We start from the raw sequence: 25,604 nt of genomic DNA, 5'->3' as shown, positions 1-25,604 counted from the left end.
AACAATCAAAGAAAAAAGTGGAAAAATAGGCAAAAAATATATAAGCCCAGTTCTCAGAAGCAGTAGAAATGGTCAGAGGCGTAGGAGAGGTCACAGAACTCGGAGGTCAGAGGGCGATTGCGGAAATGCGCATGAAAGCGACATTGTTGCCATTTCTACCTTGCAGACGGGCAAAGGCTGTTTAAAGTCTCTGTGTTGGCACAGCCTCCGGGGGACACCCCACGGGTTGGGGGTGCACCGCGACGCCGCCTCTCTAGGCAGCAGATGGTCCGCAGGATCTAGAGGCTCAACATTTCTTCAAAGACTTTGGTCCCAGCGATTGCACTTCTAGGAATGTCTTCTAATAGGATAATCAGACACATAAAGTTATGTACACGTCCTCGCTGTAGTATCATTTTTCATGCTTCTTACTCATTATAATGCATGGTACATTACATAGAATTTCCACTTTAATAGGTGGTACAAAATTCAAAGGCTACTGAAAGGAAATGGAGTGAAAAAGCATTCTCCCTGCCTCCCAGTTCTGTCCTCCATTTCTCTCCCATGGAGCAACCAGTTGCTTATAAATCCTTCCAGAGGGACTTTTTGCGCAGGTAAGAATGTACACGTGATTGTGCTTTTTAGTTTGTTAATTTGTTTAACTTTGAAGGTCTGTGGTAGCACACTATCTGTACCATATGTACGTTGCTTTTGTCATTTAATAAATCTCCGAATGTGTTCCATTAGTAGTAGGCAATATAGTACAGAAGTTAAAAAGCACGCATTAGTCGGGTTGGAACAAACACTACTGTTTACGAGGTAGGTCATCTTGGACAAGTTTCTTAGCTTCTGTGGGCCTTAGTTTCCTCATCTATAAAAGGAGTATAGGATTAGCTCTTACCCATAAGATTACTGAAGTGATTCGGTGACTCACTATATAAAGTGCAGGAATAGCAACTGGCACATCTTATATAAGTCTTTGCTACCATCAGTGTGCATAGAGCTGCAGCCTTTTAACAGCTATATAATACTCCACGCCAGGGATCTATTCCACTTTGTCCCATATTAGTGAACAACTAGATATTTCCTAACATTGCTGTTGCAAACAAATTGCAGCATTTGTTGTGACACTTCAAAAAAATTTTTTAAAGCTTATTCATTTTTTGAGAGACGGAGACAGAGCACAAGTGGGGGAGGGGCAGAGAGAGAGGGAGGCACAGAATCCAAAGCGGGCTCCAGGCTCCGAACTGTCAGCCCAGAGCCCGACGCGGGGCTCGAACTCACAAACCGCGAGATCGTGACCTGAGCCGAAGTCGGACGCTTAACGGACTGAGCCACCCAGGCACCCTTGTTATGATCCTTTTTTAAAGGAAACCGCATAAATGTCCAAAGTGAGTTTAATTATGGCACAGTATATAGGCACACATATGCAACATAGGCCATCAAAGTAAGGTTGTAGAAGGGTACCACATATGCAAAAATGTTCCCATATATTTTTTAAGTAGAAACAAACATTTTTAATATTTATTCAATTGTTTTCCATTATTAACATGAAGTAGATTATAGAAACTGGAAAACAATAGAAAAGTATAAAGTTAATAAAATAATAATTGACCCAGCCCTATGATCCAGAAATTGCCATGCTTACCGAACGTATTGGTGAATTTTACTTAATCTCTCTCTGAAGATTTGCACCAATTATTTCCTAGGAAACAGAGGTTGCCACTTTGATTAAAAACATCTGGGAGCTGAGAGTTGGATTCCTCAGATAGGTTGGCGAGACGTGGGGGGCATAGGTGAAGCCGGCTTGGAGGAGGAGGCTTGCTGTGGACAGGAGGGCTTCCCAGGAAGCAGTGTTGCTTGAGCTGACCTCTCTCTGAAGAATCACAGGCGCTGTTCCTTTTTGGTAGCATCCCAGAAATGCTCATCGTTCTCTGTTTTGTCTCATACGTACACTCATTCAGTAAACATGTGTCACCACGGGCCCGTTCTGTACCAGCACATTTCTACGTCCGAGGGGCTTGGGCACGAACAAGATGCGTCGCAAGCTTGTGCGCCTGGAGCCTGTGTTCCAGATCTTGTCCAGAGACACCTGACAAGGCTGAAGACATAAGGAATGTACAGCACCAAGAGGTTTCACCTGCCAGTGACCACGAGCACTTTTCCACGCTCTTCCCAGTGGCGTTTTTTGTGGCTGCAAGGTTTTCTGTCCAGCTGGTACGCATTAGTTTAATTAACCGTTCCCACTCTGCTGGGCGTTCGGATGGTTTGCGGAAGACTTCATGGTCTCCGACACATCGCTCGCCTGCTTTTCAAACGGATCGTTCCAGTCTCCAGCGTGACCAGCAACGTGTGAATGAAGGTGCCTCTGCCATCAAAATCTTACCGCCATCGGCTGTGTTTTTGTGTTCGTCATTTCTGTTCATTGAATTAACAGGCACAAAACGGAGCTTCATCGTTTCAGCGTTCATTTATTTAATTACCGTTAAATTTTAACCTTTACTTCCTCTTAAGTGCATTTTCTGTTTGAGTCCTTTGTTCTGTTACTTCTTTTGGCTCTTGCTGTGAAAAGCGGACTCTGTACAGTGACGGCTGAGAGCTCCGATTCTGGACTCCCCCAGACCTGGTTTCTCTCCAGCCCTGTTACTTAGGAGCCGTGTGGCCTTGGGCCAGGGGTCTGGGAGGTGCTGAGGCGAGGAGGGCATTCCCAGCACAGGGGCACTCCTTGGAAGCTAAGTCACAGAGAGTTTGACTGCCTGGGTGCGTCCGAGGCACAGTGGACCCACTGTGTCTGGACTGACCTCATAGGGCTACCACAAGTATCCCTGGCTCACTGTGGAATTTTCTCAAGTGTGGCCTTTGGCGTGATGACAGGCAGCACAAGGCCTCATATCAGCTTTTTCTCCCTGGAAGTAAAACCCAAACCCAGAAGAGTACAGAGGAGCGAGGCAGGGAGGGCTAGTGGGAAGGCTGGAAGCTCTGTAGTCGGGCTGCTCTGGCTTTGAACCCCAGCACCCTCACCGCACAGTTGTAAGTACTCCGAGTCTCGGCTTCCTCGTCGGAAAACCGGGTGTCATCTCTGCACCGCACGCTGGGAAGGCCAGCCACGATTTATGTCAAGGGCCCCCGGCAAAGGAGGCGGCAGCTGATGAGGGCTGTTAGGAACCAAGAGGGAACAAGGGAGACATCCTACCATCATGGAAGGATGACATCGGGACTCCTCCTGCCCAGCCTTTAGTCACCAGCCCCTGCTCCTCCCCTGGATTCCTCAAGGGTAGTGCCGCCCCCGCCCGTCGTGGGCTGTAGTGGGAAAAGAGCGATCAAAGGCACGTTTCTTCCAGAGGGCCGGGTGCAGTTCCCAGGGGAAATTTATCACTTGGAAATTGGAGAGGGACCGACTGGGTATCTCAGAAGGTGACCCTTTTGGTGACTAAGTCCTTTTTCTAGGAGAAAAGGATGTTTGGATGCTCAGCAGCCACATCTGCTTTTGAACTCTGTACGGTCTGTGCCCTGGCCTCTCCCCACCCCAACAGTCCCCCCCCCTTACCCTCCTATTATTCAAACAGAGGAAAGTTGTGTTTGTTGACCACTCTTTCGGGGTGGGAAAGGAATGTAATGTATGCATAGACTGCCCAGAATTTCCTGTTAGACACCCACTCCAAACCACGGCCCTGGGCTGCATTCCAGAGATTTGCAGCCCAGTCCTACAAGAGAAGAAAGGGTGCATTCATTTAAACGCCCGCGGCCGGCGAGAGGAACACCCCCCCCCCGCTCCCAACTCAAAAAAAGGTGTCTAGCTTGTTCCCTAGTAATACAGTTGTGAATCCAGCTGCGTGGGCTCTTCAGGGTGTGCTCTGACATCCCCACACGTGAAGAAGCGTTTTTTCCTTGGGAGACTCTGGTGTGCACTTTTGCACCCTTAACAGCACCGGTGTCCATGCTGATGCTTGGACGTTTTTAATGTTCTGCTGTGAATACTCGGACGCTACAAACCTGCTGTGGAATCCTTTCTTGATTCTGCTCTTGCAACAAGAAAGAAGCTAGCATGGAGGGCAGGTGTTGGTGCTTTGACACATTAGCAGTAGATGTGGTGTATCAAGTCCGTTTTCTCCTAGAAACTCTGTGGTGCTGGGTCTTTGGCACGGAGGCCGGCTTGGCACTGTGAGAGTTAAAGGCCAACCTTTGTTGTCTGTAGCTGCCAAGATGCAGTTCCTTGGCTTGGGGAGAAACCCGAATGACTTGGGATGGATTGATGGTAAGTAGCAAACACTTCGACCAACCAACGTTCCAGCTTCTCTGAGCTTCATCCTGAACTACTCTTCTGACTGTGTAGGGGTGTGTTTGGGGCAGTGGGAGTTTCAGGTCAGATGTGAGATAAGGACAGGTGGGTGGGGTGTTGACAAAGACAAGTTACGTGAAGCTCGGAGTTGGTGTAGACCCAGGAGGTTTTGGTCCTGAGACCAGGGGTTCGGGAAAGAGCCAGGGCCTCCTCACGGCTGTAACCCAAACCAGGTCAGAACGCAAGAACGGTTTAAGGGCCCGGGTTATGTGGCATGGGCTGCCCCCACACTGACGGAGAAACACTGGCTGCTTGAGGGGCAACAGCTCAGTTTCTGGATGCAGGAGGGAACCAGTTAGGTCAGGAAGTATCAGCGGAGGGCTAGAAATGCCCGTCTTGGCCTGTACATACCAACTGGCTGTGGATTCACTTGCACCCTCCATGCGTTGGCATAAACACTGTTTGGTAGCTCCTCGGACCCGTCCCCTTCATCCCACCAGAGGACCGAACCGCACTGTCTACCTCGGTGGACTTTGCCCAGACATTTCATGTGTTTAATTATAACACTTTCTTTCTAACCGGATTTCATATAAGAGTTCCTAGAAAAGGCCTGAGCCCTAGGCCTTTATTTTAAGCTTCACATGGGGAGCTGCTTTTTATTTGTTTAGTTTCTATGATTATTATTATTATTATTATTATACAAAGAAACTTTGGATAGGAAGTAAAGTTTTAAGGAGCTACGTCAAGTTCTAAGTTTAGAATTCACATAACCAAAACCAAAATGGTTCTGCCTACGTGTTTTTTCATGAAGCCAGGCTGTTTTTGTAAGGACTGTTGTCTGGATACACGCTAACTTCCGAATGTTCACAGGGAGACATTGCTCAGTACCTAAATCGATCAATCTCTTCTTGCTTGTATCTTAAGCTGCCGGTAGATCTTCTCTCTTGAGCACCACACGTGCTTTACAAACACGCGTGTTTTTGCCGCATCCACACAACAGCCCTGCAGACGTAGGAATGAAGTGGTGTAGCTTAGGTAGATGAAGTCACACTGGCTGACGCGTGGCAGGGAGGGACTCAAACCCCAATAATCACTCCACGGCCCATTTTCTCTCCGTGTAATTTATTTTTTTTAATTTTAATTTTTTTATTTCTTATTTCCATGTAGCTTGTACTTAAAGTCAGTTTTGGGGGCACCTGGGGGGCTCGGTTAAGCCTCGGCTTCGGCTCAGGTCAAGATCTCACGGTTCGTGGGTTCAAGCCCCGCGTGGGGCTCTGTGCTGACAGCTCAGAGCCGGGAGCCTGCTTCGGATTCTGTGTCTCCCTCTCTCTGCCCCTCCCCTGCTCATGCTCTCTCTCTCTCTCTCTTTTTCTCAAAACTAAACATTAAAGTCAATTTTTAAGTAAGAAATTTCCATTCTAGGCTCTTTACCCAAAACGGTCCACATCTCTGATTTGCAGATACGGTATCCTGGAAATCTTTGATATGGATTGATAGCCTGTATCAGTCCATTTAAAATTTAAGCTCGGTGGTTCCAGTCGCAAGGTCAAACCGTGACATTTGCGGTACAGATCTGCTCGTGCCGCTCCCCATTTCCATAGAGCCAAATGCAGACTCATCGCATGGTTTACAAGGCTGTCGTCAACCACGTCCGCACCCCCTCGCCACTGCTCTGACTTCTCAGATACCTCGTGCTGTCTCTCACATCAGGCCCTTTACCAATGGCTATCTCCCCACTTTCCTGCCCTCTCCAGCAATTTTATGAAACCGTCAGCCCAGCTCAGAAAGCATTTCTTCTAAGAAATCACTCCTACCCACCCTCCAGTTGGGACTGTGTGCCCTGTGCTGCCCGTCATAGCAAGACGCAAACTGTACCAGAATCTCTTGTTCGATGTCTCTCGTGCTAGACGTGAGCCACGTGAGGTGGGGACGGTGCCTGTGTGGTTCACCAGTGTTTGCACACCACCTCGACAGGGAGCTTACGTTTCCAGGGATAATCTTTTCCATCGCAAATAACATAAACCCAGAAAAACAGGTAATTTATTCTCTTATATAACTCAGAATCCCAGGAAGGATCTGGTTTTAATGAAACCACGTCCCCAGATGGTGTTGTCGGAGATTCGTCCCTCTCCATGTCTCAGCTGCTTTTTCCTCCGTTTTGGCTCGTCCTCGGGTAGGTGCTTCTCACGTGGTGGCCAGAGCCACCAAAGGCTCCAGGTTTACGTCCTACCCATTTGGCAAGCCAGCAAAAAGAGAATATCCTTTCCAGTGGCTATAGCGTGGATCCTGGGGCAGACTCTCCTTGGCCCACGTTGGGTCAGATGCCAGTCAGTCACATGGCTCGAATTGGCCGGGCCTTGGTAATGGACGGAAAGCAGCTTGGGGCGGGGGAAGGCCGTAGGATTTTTAGACCCGGCCAGTCAGCATCCTGAGCCCTTTCAGAACTAAGTGCCAAGGAGGGGTGAGGCTGAGCAGCTCCATTCATTTCCCCCACTGGCCTGGTTTTGAGAGCACCAGACAAGTCCAAGAGTGTTCAGGAAATCAGACAGCCCCCAGCCTCCCAAAGCTTCCTGTAGGCCCTAGAACAAACCTTGCTTAGTGGGAAGAGGCCCGGCTCCTCCCTCAGTGTGGAAGCGAGGCCACTTTGGGCTGCTTCACCTCCTGGTGCAGAGAAGGGAAATCCTGAGCGGGCTGCCACTTTCCTTTCAGGGTGATGGCCTCCCCGGGGACTCACTCCTGCAGCTCTGTTTGTGGCTTCTACATGGTAAGCCATCTAAGGGTAGAAATTATGAGTAGCTCGCCATCTCCAGGTTTAGGATTTTTTTATCCTGTAAATTAGTCTGTTAATTTGTTTGTTGGTTGTGGGGAAGACGTATATGACCCGAGGATGAAAATGGGATCTGGGGGCTGCGGGTGCTTTTTGCAAAGCTATGTACTGCCCTGCTTGGGCATCAGCTGCTCAGTGTCCCTGGGACATAAACAGATAGCGTGTTTACTTGCAGAGAAATGTGCCATTGGCCAGGGAAGAGACCGCTTTTCTTTTTCTTCCCCTGACTAAATTATTTGAGTGTGGCATAAAAACAAACACCATGAGTTTATTGCAGTCTTTTCTCCCCCATTTGGCATGTTCCCTCCTTGATCTGACCTGATCGGTCAAGACTGTCTTCAGCATGGCACATGGACTTTGGAAACAGGCCCCCTTGGGTTCAGATCCTGGCACACGCGGTTACTAGTTGTATTTCCGCCGCGGTGAGATGGAAACCGAAGTGTTGATCTCCTTGGGTAGCCGTGCGGGTTACCTGAGATGAGAACTGAGAAGTACTGGAATTCAGAGGGCTGGCCCTCAGTGAACAGTGGTCACTGTCCCTTCCCCACACTGCTGCTTGGAAGGCCTCTGTGCCTGGAGGTCCCCGTGGCCGGGCCTGGCCTACTGTGGGGGGCCCCAAGTAAGAAGACGGGGGTACCCTATGACATGCACCCAGCCGTTCTCAAGGAAGATAAAACAGCCATCATTTCCAGGGGGTTATGGTTCTAAAGCTCATTATTAGCAAATCAGGACCTTAAACTCACACTTACTTGGCCACTCGCCCACGCCTGTCCATGCCTGTCGAGTTGCTGGCAAAGACAGTTTTTCAGTCTTTTCTCAGAATCTCCATGTGAATGCGTTTGGTTTTGCCGCTGGCAGAAGAGTACTCCAAGACTTTTAGCAGAAGTTTTGTGATCTCACGACGGGGAAGGTGGTGCACAAATCACTTAAGTACAGAAAAAGGGGATCGTGCCAAAACTGCTTTTCGGGATAGATAAACTCCAACAGTTACCACGCGGACTCAGTGATTTCCTACGCTGGTACTTTCCCCATTAACCCTAAGCACGGGCCCTTTGTGGCCTCTGCCCAGAGTACGTTGACCCACCCAGAGGTGGTTTGTGGTGGGACAGCCCTGGATGCATTCCCAGGCACTGCTCCTGCCCCTCCAGGTTGTCAGTCTCCTCCCCTGAGGTGTGTTTTTCGTTTTATTCTCATTTTTGCCTTTTATTTCTGACTTTCGGCAGCTTGTCTTGAGGCCCAGATAACAGAAAAGATAACCTCACTCCCTCCGGAGGGACAGGACGGGCCGGGGGGCGAGTCCATGGCACAGGGTCGCCCTGGGCTTCAGGAAGAGGGACTTTGCCCTGGCCAGCCCTGCCCCAGCCGAGCACGTGTTCTCTGTCCCACATCTGCTGTTTGTGTTTTAAGTGCAATGGAAGACTTCAGTCCTCCCATCAGTTACTTGACAGACGGCAGAGTTTAAGAAAGGGTCTTCATGCCCTCACACATCTTATTTCTTCATGAGGTCAGGGTTGGAGTTAGGAGTGTCCAAGGACCTAGCTTCAAAGTGACTCTTTCTTGGCACCCTGCACAGAGTAACGCTGCTCGGAAAGTGTCAAGTCTGACTTGTGCCTGAAAGGATCTTTGTTTTGGAGTAGTGCTTAGTCCTGGGTCCGGAGACTGTCTGCTGGGTTCAGGAATGCAGATGGGGCCTGACCCTGAGGCTGGGTCAGTTAATGAGCAAACAACCCCCACCGGGCTGAGGTCAGAGGAGTTCTGTCGCAGGCAGGCTTGGACCTCCATCGACCAGCTGGCCCTCGAGGATTCGCATGTTGAATAACAATCCTTGAGCGTGACTTCCCGGGGCCCCTCATCTTCTTGTGCTAAGTAGGTCTCCTGGTTTGGGGGCTCTGGGGGGCAACTGCACGTTCGAGTTTTCGCGTTGCATTACGGCCATGAGTACGTGCTGCAGTTGGCCGCAGTGTGCTTTTCTCTTTCCAGCATCCCAGTGCAACGTCAGCTTGAAGAAACAGAGGCACCGTGGCATCCTCAGCTCCTTCTTCTGCTGCTTCCGTGATTATAATGTGGAGGCCCCACCAGCCAGCGGCCCCAGTGTGCTTCCGCCGCTGGTGGAGGAGAACGGTGGGCTTCAGAAGGTCAGTGCTGGAGGGGACCTGTGCACTCAGCAGAGCCCCAGGAGCTGCAGGTCTGTCCCCCCCCCCACCCCGGTGAATATCCTGAATAAGAGCCTGGGATAGCATGTGTGCAGCCACTCACCGTACAGCCCTGAAATTTCCACAAAAGATCATGTGTTTTGTCAGAGGATGGGTCAGTCGTTCCCATTTAGCAGACGGAAGAACATATTTGATGAGAGTTGGAAGAATCACTTCACATTTTTATAACATTCTGTCTTGGGAAGTCGGCTGCGTGAGATGGAGAGTTAAAGAACCAGTAGCAGAGAGAGAAATGGGAAGACAAATGAAGACACAGAGGCATGGGAAAGAACCAATACTAAGTATAAATGGATTCAACTACCTTGTTTAATAACACACGTATTTATTACACATTCTTTTATATGCAGCAGATGAAAAATCCTAAGTCAGATTTTCACAGTACATAAAGAAAAACTAGACTCCGCCCACATGCTGCCTAGTGGACGTATCTGTCCTAAACAAAGCGACTCAGAACAGTTAAAAGGGTGAGTAGAAAGATATCAGGCAAGTAGAAGGGAAAAGAGAGCAGGGATTACAACGTTAATCTCAGTCGAATTAGACTTTCAGGTAAGAATCACTGCAGGAGGCGAAGAGGGATTATTCACTGTGAAGACAGTTGAGATTTTGAGGACGCAAAACCCGTGAAACTTCATGTTCCAAATAATGTGAGCGAAGGACATGAGCAGGCATGTCACAAAATAGGAAACATAGGCCAGTAAACATGAAAAAATGTTCAGTATGGCTGTTAATCAAAGAAAAGCAAACCGAAGTCTTGAGATAGCCCTTTCCACTTATCGAATTATTGAGGATATTTGTAAAAATATTTGGATTCGGAGGAGGGTAGTGACAAAGGGGTTAGACGATATAAATCAGTTATTCGTAGCCATGTTAATTGGTTACAACTTTCTGGAAGGAAATTTAGCAATATAATCTTAAAGCCTAGAAATTATTTATTGGCGTAATTATGGATTATTGAACTACAACACACTATCCAGCACAGATCATAATGTTGCAAAATTGTAAGCAACCTGATGATCAACAATAGAAAATAGAAAACCCATAGAATAAGCCTATACTCAAATAGTATGCAACTATTAAAAATTACCTCTCGTAGGGGCTCCTGGGTGGGTGGCTCAGTGGGTTAAGCATCCAACTTTTGATTTTGGCTCAGGTCATGATCCCAGGGTCATGGGATCGAGCCCAGTGTCAGGCCCTGCACTGAGTGTGGAGCCTGCTTATGATTCTCTCTCTCCCCCTGCCCCTCCCCCCCACTCATGCTTTCTCTCTCTCTGTCTCTAAAATAAATAAACAAATAGGGGATAAAAGACTTCAATGTAGCAGGTGAGTATAAGTATATATACATAGTCCTACATGCACACACAGGCATTCAGAAGACTAGGATGATATATGCCGAAACATGAAGAGACTATCTCATACTGGTGGGATTATGTATAGGATTTTCTCCCCTCTCCTGTGCTTCATTTCTTTCTCTCTTTTTTCTTGTAGCTTTTCCCAATTTTCACAAAATAAGCTGAAATTACTTTGGGGACTAGAAAGTAAATTATTTTTAAAGTACATATGAATGGAAGGAGAAGGGTTCTGGGAGGATGACAGCCTGAGCACGTGGCTCTCACCGTTGAAATTCTCTCTCTGGATAAACCCGGTGAGCCTGCCAGTGGAATCCGGAAAGCGCAGTAAGGCTTCTGGTTTTCCTGACCTCTCCAGGGGAAGGAGCAGGCGCGGGATTCATCCTCTCTGAGCCTCAGTGAGAAGCAGGAAGCCACCAACAGAGGAAAACGCTTGCCTCTCTTGGAGTCCTAGGACAGAGACTTGAAATGGATGGTCCCACGAGGTCCACCGGCCAGCAAGAGCTGTGGATCCCCTCGGAAAGGGCCCGCACTACCCACTTGATGTGTGTGGTCCTTGGAGGGGCTGTACTGATGAGCTGAATTGCTTTCACTTCTTGTGCCCTAAAGCAGCCCACTAGGCGCAGAGACTTTCTTCCTGTCCTTGTGGTTTGTCAGTTTGGGCTCTGCTGGACCACAGAAACATTGCTCCTTGCCGGACCTGGCAGTGCTCCCTCGTTTGCCACTGCGGAGAAGGTCCAAGTCGAAAAAGTACACTATGAGGCTCCCACTGAGGTGAAAGCAACAGAAGAGACAGAAGAGAACTTTAGTAGGCAACTCAGGAAAGGATACGTCAAGAAACGAATTTCGAGGACAAAAGTAACGTCTAGAACTTAAAAAAGAAATCCCATGATTTCTAAATATAAAAACTTAGTAAACAAACTGAGAAAAAGGAGAATGAGGGTGGTCACTGCTGAGGCCGGAATTAATGTTCTAGAGCAAGTGGAGAAAATATCTTTCAGTTCAGACCAGAAACACAGAGATGATCATTGTGGGAGGAGGGGGGAAGGGTAGGAAGAGGCATCGAGGAGAGCTAACATGCAAATAGGAGTGCCAGGAAGAGAAAAGGTAGTAGAAGGAATTTTTCTTGAGCTGAAAAAAAGTATGAATATGTAGACTGTAAGGGCTTTTACCAAGTAAGTATACAGTGAGATTAGTGGGGCAGGTTAGGGGAGCACATGCCTGGATGTGTGCTGTTGAAATTCTGAAATTTAGGGGCACCCGGGGGGCTCAGTCAGCTGAGTGTCCGACTTCAACTCACGTCCTGATCCCACTGTTCGTAGGTTCGAGGCCCGCACTGAGCTCTGCACTGACCGTGTGGAGCCTGCTTTGGATTCTCTCTCCCTCCCTCTCTCTGCCCTTTCCCTGCTCCCCGCCACCCCACTCTCTCCCTCTCAAAACATAAATAAACTTTAAAAAAAAATTCTGAAATTTAAGTGTGAAGAGACAATCTGGCAAGCTACCAGAACGAGATATTTTCAAAAGAAAGAGAATTACAGCAGTACCAGACTTCTCATCAACAATACTGAAAGCCAGAAGACTATGAAAAAAAATGTTACAGGCTATTGAGAGAAAAGAATTCCAGACCAAAAATTCTATATGTGACCAAGATAGCATTTATCTGTTGAAGCAAAGGGAGTGCATTTTCAGACATGTCATGATTCAGAGAGGGGACCGAAAGAAGCCTGGGCGAGATTGATATTCTGTTATGATACAATTATAGAAGACGTAAGAATAAGTACCACCTGTTAGGGATAGAACCGTACAAGCAGCACAGTTAGGAAATAGATCCTGAAAATTCACAAGGAGTGAAAGGAGAAATGGGCAGCAACGTGAGTAGGCCGTCAAAATTGAGAAAGGGGGAAGAGAACAAACATCAATAGTAAACCTAACATAAAGAGGAGGCATAAAACCCAAGTTCAGTGAACCAGATTCCCCTCACAAAAGACCACGACCGTATCAGATTGGCTTGACAAATTCATCTGTATGCTGTTTCCAAGAATAGACCTGCATCAGATAGGAACGATTTTGGCAGCAAGGAAAAGAAAACTGAGAAATAATAGCTTAAACAAATAGGGGATTATTTTCTCACATAAAAAGCCTGAGTCTGGCAGTTGCCGGGGTTTGTTTAGGTGCCCGATGATGCCATCAGGGACCCAGGTTCTTTCTGTTCTTCCGTCTTTCCATTTTTCCGCTCCACCGTCCTTGGCGCGGTTGCCCTCATCCCCATGCTTGTTTATTATCCCAGAGTCACAGGCTTCAGACAGCATATCCACATCCGAGGGAAGAAGGCGGGGAGGAGTACCCCCACCTAGGCCGCTTGTATGGGAAGTCAGTGCTCTCACAGAAAACCCCAGGGTACGTCTCCTTCTGTCTGCATGGCCAGAACTTTGTCACACGGCTACCCTCTGGCAGCAAGGGAAGGGAGGCCCGAAAGGGGAAGACTTTAGACTGGCCTATTCCCGCCCTCCGCAGAATCAGAGCTCTCTCACAAAGGAGAAAGGAGAAATGGCTGCTGAGTCAACGTGCCAGTCGGCGTGGGCTCGGTTAGGCCGTAGGCACAACCCCCAGACCTCAGAGGCTGCAAACGGTAAAAGTCTGGTTTTCACTCACGCTACACGTTGATCGGGGGTCAGCTGTGGCACTTGTCCAGTAGATCTATAATGTGAGCCGCCTGTGTTGTTTAAATTTTTCTAGTAGCCTCATTCTTAAAAATATTTCTTAAGAGTTGAAATTGCTCTTAATAATACATTTGATTTAACCGAAGACCTCCAAAACATTATTTCAACATGTAATCAATAGAAAAAAACTATCAATGAGATAAAATTTATACTCTTGCTATCTTACTAATTCTTCAAAATCTGATATGTATTTTATACCTATAGCGCATCTTAACTTAGCTCTAACCACCTTTTCACAGGGTCGGTAGCCACACGTGACTCATAGCTACCGCCATCAGATTGCGTAATGTAGCTCATCCTCATTCATGGACTCAGACTGAGGAAGGCCCCATCTTTTTGCTTTCGTCGTTGCCGTAGCAGGAAAAGGGAGTGTGGTGAATCACACTGGCTCTTAAAATCTTCACTCAGAAGTAACATGCCTTGGGGTGCCCGGGTGGCTCAGTCGGTTGAGCATCTGACTCTTGATCTCAGCTCAGATCATGCTCTCAGGGTTCGAGCCCCACATTGGGCTCCATGCTGGGCATGAAGCCTACTTAAAAAAAAAAAAAAGAAGTCACGTGCCTCATTTTAACTTACATCTTCTTGGCCAAAGCAATTCACATAACTATGCTTAACTTCAAGGAGCGTGGACGTGCAGTCCTACTGTGTGCCCAGAAAGAAAACTGGAATTACTATGACAGTAGATGACTAGTAGTTTCTGACCCAACGTCTAATATACGGTGGTTTTTAAAAGATGGAAAATAGATGGGCAAAATGGAAAAAGCAGATAAGATAACCAGAAAGCAAAGGTGACAAAATTGGTATCAGACAGGGGCGCCTGGGTGGCTCAGTCGGTTGAGCGTCCGACTTCAGCTCAGGTCATGATCTCACGGTTCGTGAGTTCGAGCCCCACGTTGGGCTCTGGGCTGATGGCTCAGAGGAGCCTGCTTCCGATTCTGTGTCTCCCTCTCTCTCTGCCCCTCCCCCATTCATGCTCTGTCTCTGTCTCAAAAATAAATAAACATTAAAAAAAAAATTTAAAAAAAAAATTGCTATCAGACAAAATTCGAGGCCAAAAACAAACAAGAGAAAGAGGGACGTTTTCTAATGATAATAGGTCTGATACATCAAGTGTGTAATAGCCATAACCTTTGTATACTATACTAATCAACAATATAGACAAATATGTAGAAGAAAACCACTTAAATACGATAAAAAACTGTCTTCTAGAAATACAGGGTGCCTGGCCGGCCTCGTTAGTATAGTGTGCGACTCTTGATCTCAAGAGTTGTAGCTTTTGAGCCCCGTGTTGGCTGTAGAGATTACTTAAAAATAAAATCTTTGGGGTGCCTGGCTGGCTCAGTCACAAGAGTATGTGACTCTTGCTCTCGGGGTTGTGGGTTCAAGCCCCACACTGGGTATAGAGATTACTTAAATAAATAATTTTTTTTAATAAAATAAAATATTTAATAAATAAATACAGCAAGCCACATAGGAAAATCTCTGGCAGTTTCTGGCTAATGTAAGAAGATAAGAAAATGAAACAATTGATATAAATATGAAAAACATTGGAGTTTAGCTTTATTTGCATATGACATGATTATTTACATAGAAACCCCAAAATACTTCAAAAAATGGAATCATTAAAAGGTTTTGCTCTGGTAGCTCTTAATTATAGAGAAATGTGTTAGGTTTCTAGATAAGACTTAAACTTTATATAGACGAAATAATGTCGAAGAATAGCTGAGAAAATTTTGGGAAAAAAATCATGAAAAGATGACTTCCCTTAACCTTACTCTACATTGGTGTGGAAAAACCTATTCGTGGAATTTATATGATGAGATTCCACTGTAAACGCTGTTGCGGCCGCAAATTCTAACGTGTTCCCTCGGTGAGCTTTCCTCGGACTCTCCCTCCCCCAATTTAAATCATTGCTTTAGAGAGTCGCCATTAGCAAAAGGACCATCGTTGGTACCCTAGGCCTGTGAAGGATTCAAACAAAGAGAAGAATCGCGGCTGTCTTGGTAAAAGTTTTAATTTAAAAATAGTATTTGCCTAGGTGAAATGGCATGAGAAAATGGCGGCGTACCTCTGGCAGGTTTCTTGGAGTAGCTGGCTGTATATATGAGAGAATAAAGGCCTTTCAAGGCAGTTCTCTGGCAGAGCTAGGCTTACCCGGACTCAGTATTCATTCCTGGACTTCCTTCACTTACGTTTGTCACAATTGCTTTTCAAAGAATTAACTCTAAGTAATGCATCATTTGCATTGCACTTACTAGTCGGTCTGTAAGACCAGACCGCACAGAAAGAACCTGTCAAAGTGGGGCAGCTACTGCCTAGAGGACCCTCTGCCCTCCCTCTTACTCAGCTTGGTCAGGACAACTGGAACACAGCCCAGGCACATTAGACGTGGAAGCTGGTTCTAGGCCCATCTCTACCGCTGGCCCCCAGCTCTCCCTGCCTCTTGGAACTCAGCATGCCGGAAGCAGAGAGAAGGCTGTGGACAGAGTGCAACAGGTGGCATCTAGGGTTCTATCCACATTACGTATTCGCTTTGTCCTGGAGAAATGCTTCAGCAGCAGTGGCCTAGAGTGGCAACCATTGCCTCCATCACAGTTAACAACCTGGACCTGCACGCCAGTTGCCCAAAATAAAAGGGTGTGCAGCCCCTGACGAGAGGCAAGAAGAAGTCAGCGCCCAGGGGACCCCAGTGGCCCAGACCACGGAGGACTAATCAGGGAGAGGACAGAGGAGAGGGATTGCTGAACACTCCCTAATACGTGCATACCCCATGCGCGCGCGCAAACTTCCGGGGTGATTTTCCAGCCCAAACATCTGTCCAGAATAGCACTTTCGGTCCTAGCCTGTGTTTTGCCAAGCCCTTCAGATATTTGCTGTTGTTATCTCTTCCTTCACTGATGTGCTCATCTTGTCTGAAGGTACACCTGTGTGTTGGGCTGTTTGTAGCCTCCCACTAGTGCAGTGCTCCTCACTTAGAGATGATCTTGCCCCCTAGAGAACATCTGACAACATCTAGAGACATTTTCGATTGTCGCTACAGGAGTTCTACTGGCATCCGGTGGGTAGAGGCCAGGGATGCTGTGGAACATCTTACAATGCTCAGGACAGCCCTCGCAGCAAAGAGTTACCAGGCCCAGAATGTCAGTAGCTCCAGGGTTGAGAAACTCTCCTCTGTCGTGACCCAACAGGCTTGTGAGCTTCTGCTTGAAGTCTCCCCACCAAGAGCAGCCACCTCCTAGAGCCAGATGTTGGGAGTAATATTACTTAAGAGCTTCTGAAATGAACTTCTCTGCAGAAGTTCTTAAAAATGGATTTGATTTGATTGCACCTTTGTGTTGGAGAGCAGCACAGCTCTGCCTTGAATAATGGCAGAAGGCAGTTTAGGATCCTTAAGGCAAGCCCCAAGTGTCCTGAAAAAGGAAAGAGCCATCAAGAGGATCTCGAGAGGAAACAGGAGTTGCTGTTACTCGGCAGAGGTGGTAACTAGGGCTGCAGATGATCAAGAGGTTGCTAACTGGTGTTTAGAGTCAGAGCAGAGCCCAAAGAGGTGCCAGCCACCTGCCATTGTCAGCAATCTGGTTTGACCCCTTCCCATGAGACCCTGGTCACAAGCGACGCCCTCAGTAAAGATGGATACACTTTTCACAATAGTTCCATGTGGGAGACCAGGAAACAGTCTCCTATCTCCTCATCAGGAACTGTGATGCTGGTATTTATTGCCTCCCATCCTTCCATCTAAAAAAGAAGAAACAGAAACTGGAACTGCTCAGTGGAGATAACGGAGAAGAAGTGTTCTTTTTTTAGCATTTATTAATGATGCTAAAATAAAATGTTTTGGAGTGCCTGGATGGCTCGGTCGGTTAAGCATCCGATTCTTGATTTCTGCTCAGGTCATGATCTCACAGTTTGTGAGTTCAAGCCCTGCATTGCACTGACAGTGTGGAGCCTGCTAAGGATTCTGTCTCCCTCTCTCTCTGCCTCTCCTGTGCATGCACTCTCTCTCTCTCTCAAAATAAATAAATAAGCTTAAAAAAAATAAAAATGAAATGTTTCCATCAACCGGGTTTGGAATGGCTGGCATTCCAGGGTTGCAGAATGGGTGAGGCCCCACTTTGAGGCCTGAATTTTCTTAACACTCCCTGCAAATACAGTTTCTGTTCCCCTTAAAGGGGACTCTGTCTCCCTTCTGTCCAGTCCTCCTCTAGAAGAAAACCTGGAGTGACCAGGGGATTCCTTGTAATCTGATAAACTAGTCTTCCTTCCTCTACATATTGTATTGACTTAAGGCTTAGTCTTTTTAGGGAATAACTAACTTAAAAACAAGAAATAAGGCAGTTACTAGAGGGATTAATGGATCAAAGTAGTATATGGGCTTTTGTGTTTATTTTTCAATTAAGGATTAAATTCCTGGGAGTAAGGGAGGCACCATTTAAATAAGCAAGATTAGGGGCACCTGGGTGGCTCAGTAGGTTGAGCGTGTGACTTCGGTTCAGGTCACGATCTCACCCTTCGTGGGTTCGAGCCCCGCCTCGGGCTCTGTGCTGTCAGCCTGGAACCTGCCTCACTTTCTGTATCTCCCACTTTCTCTCTGCCTCTGCCCTGCTTGTGCTCTCTCGCTCTCAAAAATAAATAAGAAACATTAAGAAAAACATTTAAACACGCAAGATTAATGAGCCTCAGGAACCCGGCCTGGTTTGTCAGGGGTGGGGGGTGTCTGGGAGGCAGAGTGGAGCCCAGTGCCCTAATTGGAAAATCGTTGGGTTCCTCCTGTTCATTGAACACCACCAGGGTGCAGAGAACAGGAAATCATAGGGCTGCCGTACTCAAGAGTGCTTTGAAGTTTCTTTTGAGTATATGATCTGCTTACTTCTCTTCAAACCTGACAATGATTTCTTTTTTCTTTTTCCTTAGGGTGACCAGAGGCAGGTCATTCCCATACCAAGTGTATGTATATTTATCAAATTTTATTTAAACACGTGTAGAATCTTGTAGCTTTGGGCCTACTAATATAAATGGTTATTTAAATGTTCTTGCATACATTGAGTTTTAGCATATGGTACAAACAGCTCTGTTCTGTTGAAAAATGAAGCTACATTTTAAACTGTGAGTAGAAGGTTTCTCAGGAACAGCAGGACAACCAGCATCTAGTCACCAAATTCTCACCTTTCCTTTCTTTCTGCGAAGGGCCTCCAAGCTAAGGCGGCCTGCTGCCCTTCCCCACCCCCAGCACCTCAGCCCCAGCTCCATAGACTGGGAGAACAAACTTTTGCCCAGACGTAGGATTCTGCAGCAGGCTGTGTCCCAGGGGGCTCCTCCAGCCCATGTCCTGGGTGAGCAGACCGTTTCTGACTTACTCAGCAGGGTCAGTAGCTTGGCCTTGGCTCTAAGATCAGAAAAAAATGGCCCCAATTGTATTCCCCGAACTTGAAGCTGTTCCAGCTGGGCACTCCTGTGGGCCACCGTTTCTCTCTCCAGCCTCGGAATCTGGGAGAGGAGCCCCACCAGTGGTCAACGTCAGCACGGGCCACCCCTCAGACATCCACTGTCCCCACTGTCCCTGCTCTTCCTCCTGCTCTGACAGCAAGAGCCATTTAGCCTGAGGCTAAGCCGGCAAGAAACACACCAGTGACCGACTCTCCAAAGAGACTTGCGCCAGAGATGTCCGTATCCAACAGACCTTTTAAACAGTCCTGTGTCCTTAGGGAAGGATTTAGATTTTAAAAGATGTCCATAAATTGATACTTTAATCCCTAAAGAGTCTCTGATTCAGATTGTTTGATTCACATCTGTGCATCTAACTTTCCTTGGACTTTTTTATCTCACAGAGAAGAATGGATTTCATTAGTACAGGTTGACTCCAAATTTGGTAATGAGTGTCACTTATAAAATAATAAATTGCCCCCTAATTTTTTGATAATTCCATTTTTCTCAGGACTTTAACTCTCCATTGATTAACAAGTTTCAAGGGTTTGTGGAGTAGTTCTGACTTCACCAGCATGCCTGGAAGTCAGGCTTTGTCAGGAAGACCGACTTTATTCAAAAAGATTGATCAGGCAGCAGGGCTTCTCATCTGGTATTTGAGTAGGATACCCAGTGGGATTGTTACCAGAGGTCTCCTTTTCACCGTTATGCAAAGTAATTTCATACATTTCTTCCTACAAGATACCTACATGAAATAGATGACAGGTGCCACCTCTCCCCCTACCTGTGATACTCCCATAGCACTGGTTTTTCTCAAAGTTCATTAAGTGCCAAACCAAGCATTTGTCAGGGTAAGACTCTGCTGAGGAAAATGACCCTTCCCCCACAAATCTCAACACATTCTAGAATCCCAGAATGAAATAGCCAAGGGGAAAAATATCCCTTATATAATTTAGTGCGGTGTTAGATCAATACACTGCTGGCTCCTTCCTACAAATAAGAGTCTAGGTCAGGCCTCGTGAATCTCTGAAATATCTTGCAGAAAAACAAAGCCTAGCTCAAGTAACTTGCATCATTGAGTGAGAGCTTCCAGAAAAGCAGTCTACCGATGGGTATGCACGACTGAGCCCAAGTCCATCTGGAGTCCAGTTCAGCCCCAGGATTCGAGACTTGGGATCCCCTGCAGAATCTGTACGCACATGGCAAGGCCACAAGTCACATAAATGAAATAGCCGTGCCCTTTCTGGATCACAGGGGACCTGGTGGGTGCTGGGAGCCCCTGTGAGCTTGGGGTGCCGTACTGTAGGGCCAGAAATCCAGGCTTGTGCTAATCCCAAACCAGGGCCTACAGCCTCTTGAAAGCTGTTTCCAGGCCCTGAAGGTGAAAGGTACCCCTGAGCCTGTGGGTGCCCAGTATAGTTCTGGCTGGAGCCCACTCCCCCCCCAACCCCACCCCCACCCCCACATCTCTGCTCCCCACCATGCCCCTCTTATTTCATTGTCATGCTACTCTCTCAATGTGTGCAGCTTTGGTCTTTTGAGTTTTTGCTAAGCAATAATTCAAGCTCATAGTTGTAAAAAATACTGTAAGAATAAAGCAGAAAGAAGAAAAAATCTCCCAACACGGTCCTAATCCCTGAAATAATCACTTTTAATATTTGTTATGTATCCTTCCAGAAATTTTCTAAATAAACACAACCATAGCCACACAAATGAGAATTTTGCAAGGTATTTTTTTGCTTTAAACAATATACTTTGAACATCTTTCCAAATATCGGTGCATAGTGATCTGCCTCATTGTTTTACTCGTCCTTGATGGCGTTTACTTTGTTTCTACTTCTCAACTATTACTAATACTTCTCTTGGGAATATTGCTGTGCATGTATGTTTATGGACTTGAGTTATAGTATCTGTTGTGATCAGGATATAACTTACATCTTGGGTAGATTAAAGCCAAATTGTCCTCTGAAAGCCTGACTTACATTCCCACCAGGAGTGTGTGGGATTGCCCATTCCCTTATCAGAAATGACAATAATCAAATATTTAATTTTTGCTGATCTGTGAGTAAAGAATAGTGTATCAATTCATTGCTTTGATTTGCATTTCTTTATGAATGAGTATGAACATCTTTTCACGGGTTTATTGTCCATATGTCTTTCTGCCTCCCTATTCATTCCTTTTAGAGTTTATACTGTTATCTTTTTAATTTCAAGGAAATTAGGACTTCCCCCCCAATTTATGGTATATCTTTTGGCCTTGTTTATAATCATCTTGGCCACAAAGAAGTTTAATTTTATACAGGCGAATGTTTTAATCTTATCCCTTATGGCTCCTGGTTTTTTATGTCACACTTAGAAAGATCTCCCCACTCTGTGACCGTGACCCATATTTTCTCCTAGCGTTTTAATGGTTTTATCTCTACACTTAAATCTGTGATCCATCTGGAATTCACGTTGGTGTAAGGCGTTAAGTAGTGATCCGGCTTTATTGCCTTTTCCGAGTGGCAAGTCACACGTCTCGACGCTATTTATTGATTAATCCATCTTTTGTACACCTGTTGAAAATGACATTTTTATCTGGACTTGATGTTACAACATTCCACTTAATAACGTTTGTTGCCCAGCCGTCAGCTGGGATTTGGGGCCCTCCACACATCTTATTGGAAGCCTCGTGGGCTATCCAGTAATAAAAGTCAGGTAGTAAAGGATAAGGGAAAGAAGCAGAGGGCCAGCTTTAGAATCCCCTGAAGTTTGGGTGGCCTTGGCTGAAGGTGAGAGTTCAAGTGCTTTGGCCCCAGCAAGGAATGCGGAATGTGACTGGGGCTGTGACCCGATTCCTCCCATTGTTGCTCTTGGAGGAATCTCACTCTCGATGCTCACGGTGCAAGGTTGACAGCGTAGCTGAGTCACGACGGTGCGAGAGGAGAATAGGAGGAGAAATGAGTTTTCTAGCAATTACATTTCTGCTCTGTGTGCCTAAGCCTGTTAGTAAACAGTAGTATACTTTTTTCCCACCGAACCTTATGGAGAACCTATCGGCAGAACAACGATTGTGATTAAAAATGGTCTAGAGTTTCCTTCGCCTCCTCCCGCAGAAGCCCTGAGATCTCTGCCCTCAGCTCTGAGGCTTGGGGAGCACAGTGCGCAGACTGTGGGCCTGGGACTCTTATGTGCAGAAACCCCAATCTAGTGTGCCAAGAACGTTTCCGCCTCTAAGACCTGTGAGGGTAAGTGGGATGGGTGCCCCGGGAACCTGAGAGTTAACTATTCATGGCTGCCAGTTCACTACCGAAGTTGGAAAATTCCAGATCTTCTCCCAGGAAGAGAACTGGAATGAATGCCCTTCCTAAATCTTAGAGGGCAAACCAAGATTCCTTCCCCCCCCGCCCCCCCCCCCACATTTTGGCTCCCTACCCTCACCCTCTCCGTCCCCCTGGCAGTGTCCTCCGTGTACTTTGGAGCAAGACTTGGTTTGTATGAAAAGGCTCTTCTTGATGTAACCGGTGTCTCTCTTGTTCTCCAGTTTTTTGATGGCCTGGGAGAAAATTTGCCCCAGGACGTTTTTAGTTAATAATTCAAGCATCACCTGAACAGATCAATTGAAGTAACAAAGCACTATTGCAATTATATAGTGTCCTTGCGTGTGCCAAGGACACAGCTGTCCAGAAGAATTTTTACCAGTGGTCCAAGGAATTTGCATTAATCTAAAGCCAAGCTCTCAGAGAAGCTGTGTGTGTTCAGGAAGCGGGGCTGAGGGTTCATGGAACCCTCCTTACCCATTGTCCCCAGCCCCGCCTTGTTCTCTGCAGCACAAATGCTAAATCAGTAGCTTACTTATGAGGAGTCTCACCCTTCTCCCTCTTCTCTCTCTTCTCCCTCTTCTCTCTTCCAGTAGTACCTGAGGTCTTTTCTGTCCTGTTAACTCAGAGAGTGCTTGCAAAGTGTGGGTTAAATATGCTCAGAAAGTAATTTTTATTCTCAGGTCCGGAAAATAACTGAGCCGCTTTTGGCAGATCTTTGACGTTTTCAGATCTGCATCCCTAGAGCCTTATTTCCCAGGCGAGCAATTACATAAAGTTTAAATGTTGTTTTAGTATATGAATGCATAGAGACTGGACAGACATGCACCGAACTGAAAAGAGGGGCACCCGGGAGAGGAATGCGGAGCAGGGAAAAGGAAATAGTTGTCTCTTGCGTGCCTGTATTCTTTACAATGAGAATGTGTTTTTATTACATAATCGTGTGATAAGAAATTAAATTTTATTCTGGTCACAAGCATGCTTTCTGCTATGGCCCAAACAACAGAAATAGCTCAAACCCTCTTTATTATGTTCACTTACAGAGCTCACCATATTCTGCCTTTTTAAAACACTGAATACAAAACTTCTTCTTGCGAGTTTATTGTAGTGTTTCTAGCACCCTGCTTGCTTGCTGATTTATAGTGAAAGACAGAATCCTTTTTAGGACCCTGAATCCCATGTCCCATGTCCAAGGTGCATCTCCTCCCGGTGCTACTGGGAGTACTGGGGAGGGAATACTGCTTGGTGAACTTTAATTAGAGCCAAGGGAGTTGGGAGGACGTGAAGGCTTCTTCTTCTAGATGATGTTGGACAGGAGGAAACACCCACTGGAGAGAGCCCCTATCGAATTAGAATCACCACTCAGCCCTAGACCAGTTGATCGTCACGCTTGCAAATTTACCTACCCGGTTGACTTCCTGTGTTCCGTTCACTACGGAACCAGCTAAAGTCCAAAATTAACCCTGGATCTTGACTAATATTCACTGTAACCTCCCGTCTCCCCTCCTCCAAAAAAGGAGATAATCCATTCAAAAGGGAATACTTCTTGATTTCATTTTTTTCTTGTTTTGTTTTGGGGTTTGTTTTGATAAGCTAAATTTTCTGTTCTTCAGTGGCTAGGGACACAGTTTTTTTGTGTGTGTTTTGTTTTGCATTAAATGTTGAACAGAGTTTGACCTTCTTCCAGGAGAGAAAATTAGCTAGTTAACATTGGGTACGGAATATGCCACAAAGTAAACTGAAGTACTTGGAATCACTTCTAGAATGAGGCAAAACCCAAAGAAATAAAACTCTAAATCACGAATGACTTTGGCTGCCGATATCCAGCAGCTTATTAACTCTTTACAACCTCTTTACCACAAGATTAGAGTCAGCTACTACAAAGACATAAATAGGTTTTCTGATCCACAAACACCATGTGGATTAAAGTATAACCTCCAGAGACTGAGGATCCAAGGGGTAAGTGCTACCTTCACTCAGTACTGCAGTGGGGTGGACACAAGTCAGGACCCTGTACCTGGACCACTTTTATTTCTGTTTTCTAGTATTGGAAGTCCGTTTGGATTGTGCTTTGCTCGTGGATCCATAGGTCCTCTTCAAGTTTCTGAAAATTGTGGTCGTTAAAACAAACCAGCAAAAAACCACTGTGGTTCCAGTATAGCTGTAAAATGTACTTCTATACCACAGGGAACTTCAGACAAAAACGATCCCCAGGAAATGGGCCCGCATAGTTAGAATAGCTAATATAATTGAGTATTTATTTTGTGTAGCCCATTTTAATAATAACTAGCCACCATGTATATACCAGGCAGAACACTGGGCATTTTACCACAGTTACAGCTGAGAGCAACAGCCTTCCATGGCAGGTAGTACTATCCCAATTTACAGCCAAGAAGAGACAGATCTGATACTCACACCCTGACTTGTCTGGTTCCAAAACTGAGGCCCTCCAATAGCCATTCAGATAAGGGCACATTATTTATTAAAACTTCAGTTGTAAACTACGTAGTCCTACTGTTTTTAATAACATCCCATGATGTGCTTAATCAGGCATTTACATGTCTGATCTCATTTATAACCTCGCTGACAACATGATACGGCGATAAGGGGATTGATTGGTTGGTACGTCTTCTACATAAAGGTAATAATACTGATTTTTTTTTTTTCACTTTAGCCACCAGCTAAATACCTCCTTCCAGAGGCGACGGTGCTTGACTATGGAAAGAAATGTGTGGTCATTGATTTAGATGAAACATTGGTGCACAGTTCATTTAAGGTAAATCAACATAAAAAGCAATCCATAACCTTTGTGATTTTGGTCACGGTGTATCGAAAAAGGAGAAATAGAAAGGATGACATCACTGTTCATGAAGAAATCCCAGTAATAGTTGCTTATTACCTCCGTGAACATTAACTCGAGGAGTTGAATACTACCTGCTTAGTTTGGTGGGAAATGCTGGGCTGCCGGTGTCACTGAGACCCCATTCTTACCTATGAGGTTTGAGTTTCCCGACCCTCCAACCCCTGCAGAAATACTTCTCGGATGGCAAAAGGCCATCAACGTGCCAGCGCCCCAGGGCACCACCGTGTGTTTGTGAAGGTAGCTAGAGTGCTGTATGTCTTATTGGAAGGGGCAGGGGAGGCACTGTTAAAACTGTCAAGCAACCTGCTGTCTTGGGAGTTTCCCCAGACCAATTTTTGAAAGATGTCCAACTCTGAAGAAGACTTCCAGAGTTACGGCCTCCGAGCAGATTCAGCCATTTGTTTTGAGCTTTTTCGTGACAGGAGGTAGCTGGGCTTTTTTTTTTTTTTTTTTTACAAGCTTCATAGCTGAATGAGGATCCGTCCACCGTCCACCGTGTGACTTCCCTCCTGAAGGGGGCGGGGCTGCAGCGATGTCACAGGGAGTATCAGACAGTCTTGTCTCGTGTCTGCCTCGTTCCTCACTCCATCCCCTCCCTGCCAGAATGGCAGCACAAGTTATGAATTACCAAAGGGCCTCCGTGGGGAAATGGCTGTG

The 25,604-nt window shown here is 46.2% G+C and overlaps 1 protein-coding gene across 7 annotated transcripts in view; it reads left to right on the top strand.

Moving 5' to 3' along the window:
* CTDSPL (CTD small phosphatase like) overlaps nt 1–25,604 on the top strand; it is a 120,501-nt gene that overhangs the window by 75,078 nt on the left and 19,819 nt on the right. For 5 of the 7 annotated variants that reach the window (XM_042998634.1, XM_042998633.1, XM_015537070.2 and 2 more), the window contains exons 2-4: nt 9,066–9,220; nt 18,276–18,308; nt 24,759–24,860. In XM_042998634.1, coding sequence (XP_042854568.1) covers nt 9,066–9,220; nt 18,276–18,308; nt 24,759–24,860 — 290 coding nt within the window. The remainder of the gene's footprint in view (nt 1–9,065; nt 9,221–18,275; nt 18,309–24,758; nt 24,861–25,604) is intronic. The other 2 variants (XM_042998635.1, XM_042998637.1) reach the window with 1 other exon arrangement.

The sequence above is a fragment of the Panthera tigris genome, chromosome C2 (genome assembly GCF_018350195.1).
Source record: "Panthera tigris isolate Pti1 chromosome C2, P.tigris_Pti1_mat1.1, whole genome shotgun sequence".
NCBI lineage: Eukaryota > Metazoa > Chordata > Mammalia > Carnivora > Felidae > Panthera > Panthera tigris.
The sequence above is the reverse complement of the archived record's forward strand: the minus strand, read 5'-3'. Positions and strand labels throughout refer to the sequence as shown.